The sequence below is a fragment of the Manis javanica genome, chromosome 3, assembly GCF_040802235.1.
Source record: "Manis javanica isolate MJ-LG chromosome 3, MJ_LKY, whole genome shotgun sequence".
NCBI lineage: Eukaryota > Metazoa > Chordata > Mammalia > Pholidota > Manidae > Manis > Manis javanica.
The window spans coordinates 33,266,571-33,283,092 of record NC_133158.1 but is presented as its reverse complement, the minus strand read 5'-3'; the positions used below and the strand labels follow the sequence as shown (position 1 = coordinate 33,283,092).

The 16,522-nt window shown below is 42.6% G+C and overlaps 1 protein-coding gene across 10 annotated transcripts in view; it reads left to right on the top strand.

Annotated features, from left to right (window-relative positions):
* The window catches only part of TMCC1 (transmembrane and coiled-coil domain family 1), a 374,903-nt gene that overhangs the window by 348,173 nt on the left and 10,208 nt on the right, over positions 1–16,522 (top strand). For all 10 annotated transcript variants that reach the window (XM_073231071.1, XM_073231070.1, XM_073231072.1 and 7 more), the window contains one exon: positions 14,510–14,645. In XM_073231071.1, the coding sequence (XP_073087172.1) occupies positions 14,510–14,645 (136 nt within the window). The remainder of the gene's footprint in view (positions 1–14,509; positions 14,646–16,522) is intronic.

Below are 16,522 nucleotides of genomic sequence, written 5' to 3'. Positions count from 1 at the left end.
AAATGGGATTCAAGGGCTGAATGTCAAAGGAATAACAGAGTGTTATAACTTGGGGCAGGGGGAATGTGATTTGTACTCTAATCTGCTTGTCACTTTGCCACCTGTCAAGTTTCTGTCTTCTTTGTTCCTGTTACCTTCAATTGGTGGGTGCCCCCAGGAACAGGATGAATAGAATACCAATGTGTGTACATTTTTTTTTCAACTGAATGTGTATAAATGAATCTGCTATGCCCCAGGCAAAATGACAAATAGCCTGACTTAGGCCTTTGTCCCCCAACATGGACTTACTCCTGCAGAGATTGTTCACAGGGGCAGGAAGGCTCTCATGATTCCCACCTCTTCTTCTCACCCTCTCATGATTCCTACCTCTTCTTCTCACCCAACCTTTCATAATGTACAATTAAGTGTATGTCACCCTCGCAAGGACAGTTCCAGGCTTGTCGCTGGTATATTCTCCAACAGCAGCCTGTGAGCTCTGGCTTGTCCTTGCTCTTATATCCTGGCCTCTGTGTCATCACCCAAGATGAAGAGAATAAGATACGAGACAGGTTTATCTTTACAGGTAGAATGTGGCAAGAGAGAGCTGAAGGATACCACAGTCAGCAGAGTAAGTTCAATATTGACAGCTGCAAGTACAGCCAAGATTTTCCCAGCGGCTACCTCTATGGAAATACATAGGAAACTACGCCCTGTTGCTGAGTGCACATGTCAGAGGCAGTACAGACACAGCGCCAGCCTTGCTTGTTCTTTGTGGCTCCAAAGACCATGGGGTGAGAATTAGGAGTAGGTAGATTTTAGCTCTGTCTGTCTAGCAGTGAAAAAACTGCCTTATGAATAATAAGACCCTCCCACTGGAGGTATTCAAGGAGAGATTGTTTGTCAAAGATGCAGACATAATTCCTCGAATGAAAGAGACTTAACTCCAAGATATTTTCTAACCCCTGGAGTTTAAGGTTCTTTTCTATTCAGGGAACCTATTTCAACAGTACTTTAAATGTTTGTGGTGTATTTCTCTAAGTGACATACTGATTTTAACAACTCTAAAGGGGTAGAGTGACACATAAAATGCTGATGATCTTAGAAATATAATATTCAAATTTATTTTGTAGTCAGCACAGTGATGTGGACTATGGTGAGACTAAGGGTGTGAATCAGTCACCACAGAAAATACTTGGCTGGCTAAAAAAGGTTTTCAAATTGCACATGAATTTCTTTCACAGAGCATGTGTTCATGCAATGTCTTCTTTATGAAGAAATAGAAGTATTTTCAGAATGGCCAGAATGTTCCTTGGTAAACTGTAAAGGTGGAAAGGAGAAAAATGGACATTTTTTACATGTCCTGTGTGCTCAAATGAGTATAAAAGATTGAGATTATTACACTTGTCTTACAGGTGAAGGAACTTGCTCAGAAAGGTGAGCTAACCTAACTAAAACCGTTTAGCTTATAAAAGGCAGACCAGGAGTCAAACTCATGTGTTCCAGGCTATGACACCTATACTCGTTTTTCCCTGGTGTTTATTATAAAAATTTCAAACAAAATTGTACAGTAAGCACTCATATATACCCATCTCTCAGACCACATTTTGCTGTATTGTTATCTTTCCATCTATCCATCCCTCATCTGTACTATTTTTTGATGCATTTCAAAGTAAATTGCAGATGTCCATAGTCTTTAATAGCTTTCTTGAGGTGTAATTCATGTACCATACTATCCACCCACTTATACAAATCATTGGTTTTTAGCATATTTTAGTGTAGATAACATGCAGTCATCACCATAATCAATTTTAGGACGTCTACATCACCTCACAGTCTTCCTGTTCTCTCCCCACATACCCCAGGCCCTAGCACCCATTTGTCTTTCTGTCTTGATGTATTTTCCTATTCTGAACATTACATATATGTGGAATCATGCAATTTGTAGTTCTTTCTCAACTGGCATCTTTCACTCAGCAGAATGTTGGCGAGTCTCATCCATATTGTAGTATGTGTCAGTATTTCATTCCTTTTTATTTCCACATAACATTCCATCATCTGGTCACACCACATTTTGTTTATCCCCTCATCAGTTGATGACCACTGTGAATAATGCTGCTGAGAATATTTGTTACACTTTTTTGTGTGAAGTAAGTTTTTATTTCTTTTCAGTGTATATACCTGGAGTGGAATTTCTGGGTCATATGGTAATTCTGTGTTTAGCTTTTTAAGGAACTGCCCAACTCTTTTCCAAAGCAGTTGTACCATTTTATATTCCCAGTAGCCATACATGAGGGTTCACATTTCTCCATATCCTTGTTGTTATTGTTGATTCTAGGTTCATAGTGTTTTTATTATACTCCTCTTCCCATCAGCTCCACCTTGATATCAAGCTCCAAACCATCATGTCAGTGTGGTACTGTCCAGCCCTTTTTGTGGCTGTGTAATTTGGATCAGCCACAGACCTTCCTCAGATTTCTTACTTACAAGAGAGTGACTGATCTGGGCTTCTGGCATAGTTTCAAAGCAGCATCACGGTGTAGAGGGTAAGAACTTGGGTTTAAAAGTCAAACAAAACTAGATTTAAACCCTTGCTCCCCTTAATTTCTGTGTGCCCTTAGGCAAGTCACTACCTCTCTGAGCCTCAGTTTCCTTATCTATAAAGAGAAAATAATTTTTGCTGTCTTCTTGAGGTTGTAGAAATGAACTTGCACAGTAGGCCTTAAATAAATGATAGCAGTAGGTGCTATTACTTTTTAATTTGTTCTGATGGTATGTGTGAACCATATTCCTGAAAGGCCTGAAAGACTATACAGTTTGTGGGCCAAGAGTTGGGGCATTCATTTAGGACAGATGCCAAAGATGTCACATGCATTCGCTTGCATACAGGCTGGTCACCACTGCCACCATGCTCCCCTCCCTGCCACCATGCTCCCCTCCCTGCCACCGAGCATCAGTCCTTAGGGTAGAGGGTTATTTAGGACCTGCCCTTCCCTTAAATCCCAAGGGACTGATACTGTGGAACACCCCTTCTTAAGTCTCCAGCCCATCTCTGGTGAGGACACTGATGACATCATCAAGCACTAAAAACATCACAGAACAGCTAATACAGGATGATCATGAAAAGACAATATTCTTACATTCTTACAGCATTTGGTGAACTCAGAATCTGGTGATAAGTCACTTCTGGAAGTGGTGCCTGTTCTGAGCATGTGCCCTGGGTAGCAGATAAAGTGAAAAGGCAGTGTTACAGAGCCAATCAGCCCTGGTTAGGGACAACAGCTGAAACTGCTGTCTGACCAGCCTGTTCAGTCACTTTAGGAACAGAGCTTCAGCGTGAAAGCAAGCAGTACAGGTGACTAACATAGGATAAAGAAGAACTCCACAGGGTCATAGTGGGAAGGGTCAGGCTCTGCTTTCCTTTGAGAATAATTGTTTCCTAGAGAAAGAATGGAGTTGCGGAGTTGAGAGTATAATTATTATATAATTATTGGAAGGGAGAGTGTTGGTGATGCTGCGACATAAAAGTTATACCTTAAACAGAGAACTTCTATGTATTTCTTGCAAGTTTGTGTCCTGCAGATGTGGTAAAAAACAAGGAAAGGGGAAGGTAGGTTTAAGTGTTTGAGTTTGTCTTGGCATTTTTATTTTGTTGAAACAAAAGTCCTCTGAGCCTCCTGCACGCGTGTGAGGCGTGTGCCGGCCTGAGCAGACTGGTGGTGGTAGCTTCCCCTCTTGGAATGGGCCATCTGCCTGACAGAAGGGTGTCCATCCTAGTCACCATAAGCTAGAGATGTGTTTGTTCTTCCCTTTTCAGTCTTTCTTAATGTGTCGTCTTCAGCCTTTTTCCTTCCCACTTAACTCTGGTTCCTTGGAGTCCACACACAACTGCCCCAGCCTGTCCTTTTCACCTCTGCCTGATAACCCGCTTTGCTAATATGCTGTGTTCATCATGTCACTGTCCCCACATCAGCAGGCCACTTTGAGTACTGTCTGCTCTAGAATTCCACCTCCCTGCCTATCTTTTCAGACCATATTTCCCTTTTTTTCTCCAACATAGATCCACTATTCCAGTTATCCTATACTTTTCTACCTGCTGCCCTTTGTTCTGGTTCTTTTCCCACCTGGAATCTGCTGTCGTCCTTTAAACCTGTTTCAATCCTAGTTGTCCTTAGGTGGCCTGCTCAGCTCCCATCTTTACATAGAGTAAGTCCTCTCACATGTAGTCCTACATGATAGAGATTCAAGATGGATAAAATGATCCCTGCTCCCAAGAAACCTGCCCTCTCCACTCCCTGTTTTTTCCTCAGCTGTAGCCACACTGACTGACTTTTTGTCCCTCAAACCTGCCAAGCAGGATGGCGGCGTGAGTAGAGCAGTGGAAATCTCCTCCCAAAAACACATAGAGCTATGAAAATATACCAAAGAAAAATCTTCCTAAAATAGAGACCACAGGACACAGGACAACATCCAGACCACATCCACACCTGCAAGAACCCAGCGCCTTGCAAAGGGGGTAAGATACAAGCCCCGGCCCGGCGGGACCCGAGCACCCCTCCCCCCGGCTCCCGGAGGGTGGAAAGAAACCGGAGCGGTTTTTTTTTTGGCAAGTGCTTTTTGGAAGCCTTAAAGGGACGGGCCCCCGTTGCTAGGGAGGCAGGGTGGCGGGACCGGTGAGCAGGTGCCTGGGACCGGCGCCTGAGGACAAAGAATATCCCGCGTTTCTCCCTGCGGGACCGGCGGGCGGGTGCCTGAGACCGGCGCTTGAGAACGGAGGAAATTGCGCGTTTTCCCCCTTTTTTTTTTTTTTCTCTTTTTGGCGAGCGCTTTTTGGAAGCCTTAAAGGGACAGGGACCCCAGTGCTAAGGAGGCAGGGTGGCGGGAATGGTGAGCGGGTGCCTGGGACCAGCGCCTGAGGACAAAGAATATCCCACATTTTTCCCTGCGGGACCGGGGGGCGGGTGCCTGAGACCGGCACTTGAGGACAGAGGAAATCGCGCGTTTTTCCCCTTTTTTTTTTCTCTTTTTTGTGAGTGCTTTTTGGAAACCTAAAAGGGACAGGGACCCCGGTGCTAGGGAGGCAGGGCGGCGGGACTGGTGAGCGGGTGCCTGGGACCGGTGCCTGAGGACAAAGAATATCGCGCGTTTTTCCCTGTGGGACTGGTGGGCGGGTGCCTGAGACTGGCACCTGAGGACGGAGGAAATCGCCCGTTTTTCCCCTTTTCTTCTCTCTTTTTGGCGAGTGCTTTTTGGAAGCCTTAAAGGGACAGGGACCCCGGTGCTAGGGAGGCAGGGCGGCGGGACTGGTGAGCGGGTGCCTGGGACCGGTGCCTGAGGACAAAGAATATCGCGCGTTTTTCCCTGTGGGACTGGTGGGCGGGTGCCTGAGACTGGCACCTGAGGACGGAGGAAATCGCGCGTTTTTCCCCTTTTCTTCTCTCTTTTTGGCGAGTGCTTTTTGGAAGCCTTAAAGGGACAGGGACCCCGGTGCTAGGGAGGCAGGGCGGCGGGACTGGTGAGCGGGTGCCTGGGACCAGCGCCTGAGGACAAAGAATATCGAGCGTTCCTTCCCTGCGGGACCGGTGGGTGGGTGCTTTTTGGAAGCCTTGAAAGGACAGGGACCCTGGTGCTAGGAAGACAGGGCAGCAGGACCAGTGAGCGGGTGCCTGGGACCGGCACCTGAGGACAAAAAAAAAAAAATCGCGTGTTTTTTCCTTTTTTTTTTCCTTTTTGTTCCCTCTCTCATTGCTGCTGTTGTTGTTTGGGTTTGGAGAGTGCTTTTTGGAAGTCTTAAAGGGGCAGGACAGGTCACTTAGACCAGAGGCAGGGAATCTGGGGATCTCTGGGCACTCTAACCCCCTGGGCAGCAGGGAGCACAGAGGCCCCTTACGGAGATAAATAGCCTCCCGGCCGCACCCCTCCAACGGGGCTCCACCATTTTGGAGGAACAGCCCCAGCCAGGCCAAGCCCACAGCAACAGCGGAGATAAACCCCAAAGCAACTGGGCAGGAAGCAGAAGCCCAGTCTGCGCACAGCTGCCCAGCACAAGCCACTAGAGGTCGCTATTCTCCCAGGAAAAGGCTACAAACCAACAAGAAGGGAAGCTCTTCCAGCGGTCACTTGTACCAGATCTGCAAACTATCTCTATCACCATGAAAAGGCAAAACTACAGGCAGACAAAGATCACAGAGACAACACCTGAGAGGGAGACAGACCTAACCAGTCCTCCTGAAAAAGAATTCAAAATAAAAGTCATGAACATGCTGACGGAGATGCAGAGAAAAATGCAAGAGCAGTGGGATGAGATGCAGAGAAAAATGCAAGAGCAATGGGATGAGATGCAGAGAAAAATGCAAGAGCAGTGGGATGAGATGCAGAGAAAAATGCAAGAGCAGTGGGATGAAGTCCGGAAGGAGATCACAGATGTCAGGAAGGAGATCACAGAAGTGAAACAATCCCTGGAAGGATTTATAAGCAGAATGGATAAGATGCAAGAGGCCATTGAAGGAATAGAAGCCAGAGAACAGGAACGTATAGAAGCTGACATAGAGAGAGATAAAAGGATCTCCAGGAATGAAACAACACTAAGAGAACTATGTGACCAATACAAAAGGAATAATATTCGTATTATAGGGATACCAGAAGAGGAAGAAAGAGGAAAAGGGATAGAAAGTCTCTTTGAAGAAATAATTGCTGAAAACTTCCCCAAACTGGGGGAGGAAATAATCGAACAGACCATGGAATTACACAGAACTCCCAACAGAAAGGATCCAAGGAGGACAACACCAAGACACATAGTAATTAAAATGGCAAGGATCAAGGACAAGGAAAGAGTTTTAAAGGCAGCTAGAGAGAAAAAGGTCACCTATAAAGGAAAACCCATCAGGCTAACATCAGACTTCTCGACAGAAACCCTACAGGCCAGAAGAGAATGGCATGATATACTTAATGCAATGAAACAGAAGGGCCTTGAACCAAGGATACTGTATCCAGCACGACTATCATTTAAATATGATGGCGGGATTAAACAATTCCCAGACAAGCAAAAGCTGAGGGAATTTGCTTCCCAGAAACCACCGCTACAGGGCATCCTACAGGGACTGCTCTAGATGGGAGCACCCCTAAAAAGAGCACAGAACAAAACACACAACATATGAAGAATGGAGGAGGAGGAATAAGAAGGGAGAGAAGAAAAGAATCTCCAGACAGTGTATATAACAGCTCAATAAGCGAGCTAAGTTAGGCAGTAAGATACTAAAGAAGCTAACCTTGAACCTTTGGTAACCACGAATCTAAAGCCTGCAATGGCAATAAGTACATATCTCTCAATAGTCACGCTAAATGTAAATGGACTTAATGCACCAATCAAAAGACATAGAGTAATAGAATGGATAAAAAAGCAAGACCCATCTATATGCTGCTTACAAGAAACTCACCTTAAACCCAAAGATAAGCATAGACTAAAAGTCAAGGGATGGAAAAACATATTTCAGGCAAACAACAGTGAGAAGAAAGCAGGGGTTGCAGTACTAATATCAGACAAAATAGACTTCAAAAACAAAGAAAGTAACGAGATAAAGAAGGATACTACATAATGATAAAGGGCTCAGTCCAACAAGAGGATATAACCATTCTAAATATATATGCACCCAATACAGGAGCACCAGCATATGTGAAGCAAATACTAACAGAACTAAAGAGGGAAATAGACTGCAATGCATTCATTGTAGGAGACTTCAACACACCACTCACCCCAAAGGATAGATCCACCGGGCAGAAAATAAGTAAAGACACACAGGCACTGAACAACACACTAGAACAGATGGACCTAAGAGACATCTATAGAACTCTACATCCAAAAGCAACAGGATATACATTCTTCTCAAGTGCACATGGAACATTCTCCAGAATAGACCACATACTAGCTCACAAAAAGAGCCTCAGTAAATTCCAAAATATTGAAATTCTACCAACCAATTTTTCAGACCACAAAGGTATGAAAGTAGAAATAAATTCTACAAAGAAAACAAAAAGGCTCACAAACACATGGAGGCTTAACAACATGCTACTAAATAATCAATGGATCAATGAACAAATCAAAATAGAGATCAAGGAATATATAGAAACAAATGACAACAACAACACTAAGCCCCAACTTCTGTGGGATGCAGCGAAAGCAGTCTTAAGAGGAAAGTATATAGCAATCCAGGCACACTTGAAGAAGGAAGAACAATCCTAAATGAATAGTCTAACATCACAATTATTAAAACTGGAAAAAGAAGAACAAATGAGGCCTAAAGTCAGCAGAAGGAGGGACATAATAAAGATCAGAGAAGAAATAAACAAAATTGAGAAGAATAAAACAATAGCAAAAATCAACGAAACCAAGAGCTCGTTCTTTGAGAAAATAAACAAAATAGATAAGCCTCTACCCAACTTATTAAGAGAGAAAGAGAGTCAACACAAATCAACATAATCAGAAATGAGAATGGAAAAATCACGACAGACTCCACAGAAATACAAAGAATTATTAAAGACTACTATGAAAACCTATATGCTGGAACAAGCTGGAAAACCTAGAAGAAATGGACAACTTCCTAGAAAAATACAACCTCCCAAGACTGACCAAGGAAGAAACACAAAAGTTAAACAAACCAATTACAAGCAAAGAAATTGAAACAGTAATCAAAAAACTACCCAGGAACAAAACCCCGGGGCCGGACGGATTTACCTCGGAATTTTATCAGACACACAGAGAAGACATAATACCCATTCTCCTTAAAGTGTTCCACAAAATAAAAGAAGAGGGAATACTCCCAAACTCATTCTATGAGGCCAACATCACCCTAATACCAAAACCAGGCAAAGACCCCACCAAAAAAGAAAATTACAGACCAATATCCCTGATGAATGTAGCTGCAAAAATACTCAATAAAATATTAGCAAACAGAATTCAACAGTATATCAAAAGGATCATACACCATGACCAAGTGGGGTTCATCCCAGGGATGCAAGGATGGTACAACATTCGAAAATCCATCAACATCATCCACCACATCAACAAAAAGAAAGACAAAAACCACATGATCATCTCCATAGATGCTGAAAAAGCATTTGACAAAATTCAACATCCATTCATGATAAAAACTCTCAGCAAAATGGGAGTAGAGGGCAAGTACCTCAACATAATAAAGGCCATATATGATAAACCCACAGCCAGCATTATACTGAACAGTGAGAAGCTGAAAGCATTTCCTCTGAGATCGGGAACCAGACAGGGATGCCCACTCTCCCCACTGTTATTTAACATAGTACTGGAGGTCCTAGCCACGGCAATCAGACAAAACAAAGAAATACAAGGAATCCAGATGGGTAAAGAAGAAGTTAAACTGTCACTATTTGCAGATGATATGATACTGTACATAAAAAACCCTAAAGACTCCACTCCAAAACTACTAGAACTGATATCGGAATACAGCAAAGTTGCAGGATACAAAATTAACACAGAAATCTGTAGCTTTCCTATACACTAACAACGAATCAATAGAAAGAGAAATCAGGAAAACAATTCCATTCACCACTGCATCAAAAAGAATAAAATACCTAGGAATAAACCTAACCAAAGAAGTGAAAGACTTATACTCTGAAAACTACAAGTCACTCTTAAGAGAAATTAAAGGGGACACTAATAAATGGAAACTCATCCCATGCTCATGGCTAGGAAGAATTAATATCGTCAAAATGGCCATCCTGCCCAAAGCAATATACAGATTTGATGCAATCCCTCTCAAATTACCAGCAACATTCTTCAATGAATTGGAACAAATAATTCAAAAATTTATATGGAAACACCAAAGACCCCGAATAGCCAAAGCAATCCTGAAAAAGAAGAATAAAGTAGGGGGGATCTCACTCCCCAACTTCAAGCTCTACTACAAAGCCATAGTAATCAAGACAATTTGGTACTGGCACAAGAACAGAGCCACAGACCAGTGGAACAGATTAGAGACCCCAGAAATTAACCCAAACATATATGGTCAATTAATATTTGATAAAGGAGCCATGGACATACAATGGCAAAAGGACAGTCTCTTCAACAGATGGTGCTGGCAAAACTGGACAGCTACATGTAGGAGAATGAAACTGGACCATTGTCTAACCCCATATACAAAGGTAAACTCAAAATGGATCAAAGACCTGAATGTAAGTCATGAAACCATTAAACTCTTGGAAAAAAACATAGGCAAAAACCTCTTAGACATAAACATGAGTGATCTCTTCTTGAACATATCTCCCCGGGCAAGGAAAACAACAGCAAAAATGAGCAAGTGGGACTACATTAAGCTGAAAAGCTTCTGTACAGCGAAAGACACCATCAATAGAACAAAAAGGAACCCTACAGTATGGGAGAATATATTTGAAAATGACAGATCCGATAAAGGCTTGACGTCCAGAATATATAAAGAGCTCACACACCTCAACAAACAAAAAACAAATAACCCAATTAAAAAATGGGCAGAGGAACTGAACAGTTCTCCAAAAAAGAAATACAGATGGCCAAGAGACACATGAAAAGATGCTCCACATCACTAATTATCAGAGAAATGCAAATTAAAACTACAATGAGGTATCACCTCACACCAGTAAGGATAGCTGCCATCCAAAAGACAAACAACAACAAATGTTGGCGAGGCTGTGGAGAAAGGGGAACCCTCCTACACTGCTGGTGGGAATGTAAATTAGTTCAACCATTGTGGAAAGCAGTATGGAGGTGCGTCAAAATGCTCAAAACAGACCTACCATTTGACCCAGGAATTCCACTCCTAGGAATTTACCCTAAGAACGCAGCAATCAAGTTTGAGAAAGACAGATGCACTCCTATGTTTATGGCAGCACTATTTACAATAGCCAAGAATTGGAAGCAACCTAAATGTCCATCGGTAGATGAATGGATAAAGAAGATGTGGTACATATACACAATGGAATACTACTCAGCCATAAGAAGTGGAAAAATCCAACCATTTGCAGCAACATGGATGGAGCTGGAGAGTATTATGCTCAGTGAAATAAGCCAAGTGGAGAAAGAGAAATACCAAATGATTTCACTCATCTGAGGAGTATAGGAACAAAGGAAAAACTGAAGGAACAAAACAGCAGTGGAATTACAGAACCCAAAAATGGACTAACAGGTACCAAAGGGAAAGGAACTGGGGAGGATGGGTGGGCAGGGAGAGATAAGGGGGGGGAAGAAGAAGAGGGGTATTAAGATTAGCATGCATGGGGGGGAGGGAGAAAGGGGAGGGTGGGCTGCACAACACAGAGAGGACAAGTAGTGACTCTACAACATTTTGCTAAGCTGATGGACAGTAACCGTAATGTGGTTGTTAGGGGGGACCTGATATAGGGGAGAGCATAGTAAACATAGTATTGTTCATGTAAGTGTAGATTAAAAATTAAAAAAAAAAAAAAAGAAAGAAAGAAAGAAAGAAAAGGGGGATACTCCTTAACAGGATAAAACTATTGGTAAATCAAAGATCAACGCATGCTTTAAATATCCTTAATGTTGATCACTTAAAGGGTGTCAGATGATCAGCTATGGAGGTACTTTTTTCTGATAATATTCCTTTCTCTTAATTAAAAAAAATTTTTAAAAAAAGCAGTTATTGTGTGCTGACCTCCAATGAGTTCTGCACAGTGGTATAGAGGGCATGTCAAAGTGTGGGCAAAGGGTCTGATTGTTTCTATGCAGAAGATCAAGGCCTAGCTTGGATACCCAGAAAATGAACTAAGATACGATATGAGGAGGAGCTTCCGGCATCAGCACTCTCTGGGGGACTTGTGCCAGGGGATGATCATCAAAAAGCCTCCACAGGGATACGGACGATGCTGCGGTTGTGGCTGCATCCAGCCCACCGGCTCCTGGACTTGCCATAGGAATGAGGAGGGAGATGTCTAGGCTGGCATGTGCATACAGTGAGACAACGAATTTGACCGGATCTGTACTGTTGGAACTCAACCAGGAGTTGGGAGGGGTGCAAGTTGTAGCACTCCAAAATCTCATGACTATAGACTATCTATGGTTAAAAGAACATATGGGATGTGAACAGATCCCAGAAATGGGCTGCTTTAATTTGTCTGATGGTTCAAGTACAGTTGGACAATATCCATCATATCATAGATAAATTTTCACAAATGCCTAGGGTGCCTAAATGGTTTTCTTGGCTTCACTGGAGATGGATGGTAATTATAGATTTGCTTTGTTTATGTCACCGTATTCCTATTATGTTAATATGTGTGTACAAATTAGTAGTTTAAAACCTATACATACTTAAGGTACTCTACAAGAAGATATGTCAAAGAAATAATCAATCCTCCCATGTTTCCTTCATATGCTACATCTATAGCTTTTCTTCTTCCTTCTTAATTACAACCCTTAAATAGAATTCGTGCCTCATATCGAATTTACCGAGTGTCATAATTCCTTCAGGTGGTAAAGATACCTCGAGACAAGTGCTGGGCATAGAAGCCACAGCGCATAAATCTGCAAAGAAGTAAAAAGCTAACCTTTGCAAACAATATGGCTTCTCTCTCACTTACCAACTTTACATTTCCCTGTATGGCCCCGGAAGATGACTGGTTAGCCAGAGACGGGAGGAACAACCTAAGACAGGCACAGTCGCAGAGGGGCCATCAGGTGAGAATTTGGGGATCCACAGAGGTGAGGCTCAGAACCTCACCCCCCCTGCTTTGAGAGAAATCTTCTGCATCCGTGGATGTCCTGCTGCCCTTGTCTAGCCTGGATTAATACTTGGTCCATAGGCACACACCTGATCATCTGATCATCTACATTTGCCCTCTTACAGCACTAAACTATGTTTTCTACCTTTATCTTGCATCTACCTACCACTTCAGCATTTTATTAAAAATAAAAATAATAATAATAGGAGAAATGTGGGATCAACATATAAATCAAGTACAAAAATCAAACGAATATTCGTATTTGACCTGATTGTTTATAGGTCATAATGCATGATCAAAACCAAAAGTTTCTGTGATGAATGCCCTTGTACTGTTCACCATGTAAGAATTTATTCACTGTGCAAGAATTCGTTCACCATGTAAGAACTTGTTCGTTATGCTTCAGAAGATTGGAGACTGACGAGAATTAGGCTTGAGATGGATTAATGATTGTACATTGAGCATTGACCCCCCTATACTGAATTTTATTGTTGTTAACAACCATTTGATCAATAAATATGAGAGATGCCCTCTCAAAAAATAAAAAATAAAAAGAAATTTTTAAAAAAATACTTACTTTAAAAAGATTTTGGAAAGAGTTCTGGGAACTTAATGTACCAAGCAAGGGTCAGCAAACCACATCCCTTAGACCAAATCAAGCCTGCCTCCTTATTTTGTATATGAAGATTTAATGAAATATAGCCATGTTTATGCATTTAAATACTGTCTTTGAATATTTTACGTTATAGTGTTAATCCTCAAAAGCAGTACAGTTGAGTTGTTGCAACAAAAACTATATGGTCCACAGCCTCTAGCACAGCTATCTGACCTTTTGCAGAAAAAGTTGGCCAACCCGTGATCTACACCATAAAGAATATATGAACAAAAGGCATCTGTGTTTGACACACCCCAATAAAAAACATGGGCACAGTCAAAAAATAAAAAATAAAACCTGCCAAGCAGCTTCCCATCTTGAGACCTTTGCACGTGCTGTCCTTCTGCTTTAAGATACTGTCCCCCACATCTTCCCAAGGATCCCTTCATATCACCATTCAAGCTTCAACTCTAATTGTTGAAGAGCATTGGACAGGGAAGAGCCCTTCCGTGACCATTCCAGCTTAACCGACTACCAGGCACCCTCTTGATTTTGGTTTTGCTCATCCTTCCCTGCAGTTGTCTTGGTTTTTCTGTACCCCTACCCTTTAGAATGTAAACTCCTGAGGGCAGGTGCTCTTGTCTGCTTACCCCAGTACTGTGTAACACACCTGGCACACGGCAAGCTGTCAGTAAATACTTGTGGACTGAGATGTCCCAGACACTGTGCTTGGCCTTGGGGGGTGATGGGCTGGGAATCATAAACGTCCAGGTGAAGCACCTGTCCAGTGTGAGAATGAGCCACCAGTGACTGCTAGAAGGTCAGTTTCCAGTTCTGTTGATCTTCTGATGTTGTACTGTAGTTTTTGCCTCTCCTGTATGCTGCTCAGAGCAGAATGAGAACTGTGTCATGTATTATGGGTATTCTCAAAACTAACTAGGGCTACTGGCAGAGTTGCAAATACTGTATGTTGAGAAGACTGGAAAAACCACATTGCTGCAGTACAGCCTTGGGACAAGCTGTCCGCTCCAGGGACTTAGAGCTGTACCCACCCTTGTTCTGTTACTCCAGGCCAGTGACGTAATTTCTTTGTGCTCTTATTTTCTTTCTTTGCAGAATGTGTTTTGGGGACTAGATATGAGTAATACCAGGAGAAGTATAGAATACATACATAAAATTGTAACTTTTCCCCCTTCTTAGATGTGAGCGATTAGAAGAACAGCTAAATGACCTAACAGAGCTCCACCAGAATGAAATCTTGAACTTGAAGCAGGAACTGGCCAGCATGGAAGAGAAAATTGCATATCAGTCCTATGAACGGGCCCGGGACATCCAGGTTAGCACAAAGGATCGGGTGTAACTGACAAAATAGAATGGTGGTTGTCCGGGGCAGTGGGGAGGGTGGTGGCAGGGGAGGGGGTGGGGGGCAGACAGGGATTATTGTTTAATGAGTATAAAGGTTCAGCTTCACAAGATGAAAGATCTATAGAGAGGGATAGTGGTGTGGTTGCCCAATTTAATGCATTTAATACCACTGAAGTGTACACTTAAAAATGGTTAAGATGATGAATTTTATATAACATGTATTTTACCACAATAAAAAGGAAAAAGGAATGAAGCTCTGAAACATACAACATGGATGAATCTAGACTACATGCTCAGTGACATAGCCAGCCACAAAAGCCACATGCTGTATGATTTTTTTTTTACGGGAAATGTCCAGAATAGGCAAGTCTACTGGGACCAAAAGGAGATGAGTGGTTGCGGGGGCTGGAGGGAGGGGAACTGGAGTATGCTGGCTAAAGGGTGGGGGGTTTCTTTTTAGGGTGATGAAAATGTTCTGGAATTTGATAGTAGTGATGGTTGCACAACATTGTGAATTTACCAAATACTACTGGGATTGTACGCTTTAAAATGGTTAAAATAGTATATTTTGTTATGTATATTTTACCACAATATAAAAAAGTTTAGGGGAAAAAAATGGGACAGGGAAAGTATCAAAAGAAGATTATACTACTGTAACACACCTGCTCTTCAAACAAGGTGCATTTCTCCAGAGTCCACACGCTTGGATGATATGCTTGCCTGGGTTCTTGGGACCTGTTTCTCAGTATCACGACGGTCTCAGTATGTGGATCACCACATGCATTATATCTGTGGATCACTGCTCCAAGAGGTCCCTGACAAGTCTCACGTCCATCTTGTCTGTCTTCTCCTTCTGTGGCAAAGGCAGCTTTGTCTGAGCTGCCAAACCCAGACCTTTTACAGGCAGGCACATTACCCGGCAGTTTGCAAGAATAACACATGAGGCAGTAGGGCTTAAGGCTAAAAGCCCTCTGGTTTATTCTGTTGGAAAGTCAAATATTTAACTTCTTCTCATCACATTTGGGATGTACTCATAAGGAAGCAGTTGGTAGTTTCATGTGAAAGCTCCTTGAAATAAGCTAGACTTAGAGAAAGGAGGTCGTCCGGGAAGCTTGTATTACAGCAGCCTAAAGGAATCACAGGGAGGGCTTGATCATTTGCCCAGTGACCATCTATGCCTGGCCCCAGAACTCTGCTTATGTTTTAGTGTTTTCCCCAAGATTGTTCTGGGTGGGAAGAATCTGTTGTCTGCCCATTCTGTAGCTAACTTCAGTTTGAAGGTGCCTGGCCTTACCTCAAATCCCAGGAAACCAGAACCCACTGATCCAAGACTAGAAAAACCCAGGGCTCCCACCACTGTCCAACTTTGGAGGGTACCTGATCACAGCTAAGAAAATAGGTTCTCTCCTCTGAATTATGTAGTAAATTTCATATAAACTCATAGGTGAAGGTCATGACCTTGAGGAGAGCATCCCTCACTTGTAATGTTTGCTCTAGTGTTTGGGCATAGTGTCCTTTTCACAGAGATCAACCTAAAAATGGGAGTATGCTCTTCCTAAGAAGACCGATCAGAGAGCCCTTTCCACTGATACCAGTGATTCACTTGATTTGGAAAACACCTGGTAGTACATACAAGGAAGTCCAGAGGATGTTCACCTTATCATTGCTGTAGTGGAAAAGTTGGGAATAACATATATCTGTCCAGTAGGGAACTGACTGAATAAACAGTGACATATCTGTGCCATAAAATGCGATAAAGGTTGAGGTGGATCTTACGCTCTGACACGGAGAGGGTCACCAAGATGCACCTTTAGGAGAAGAGAGCCGGTGATGGACCTGTTCCTGTAG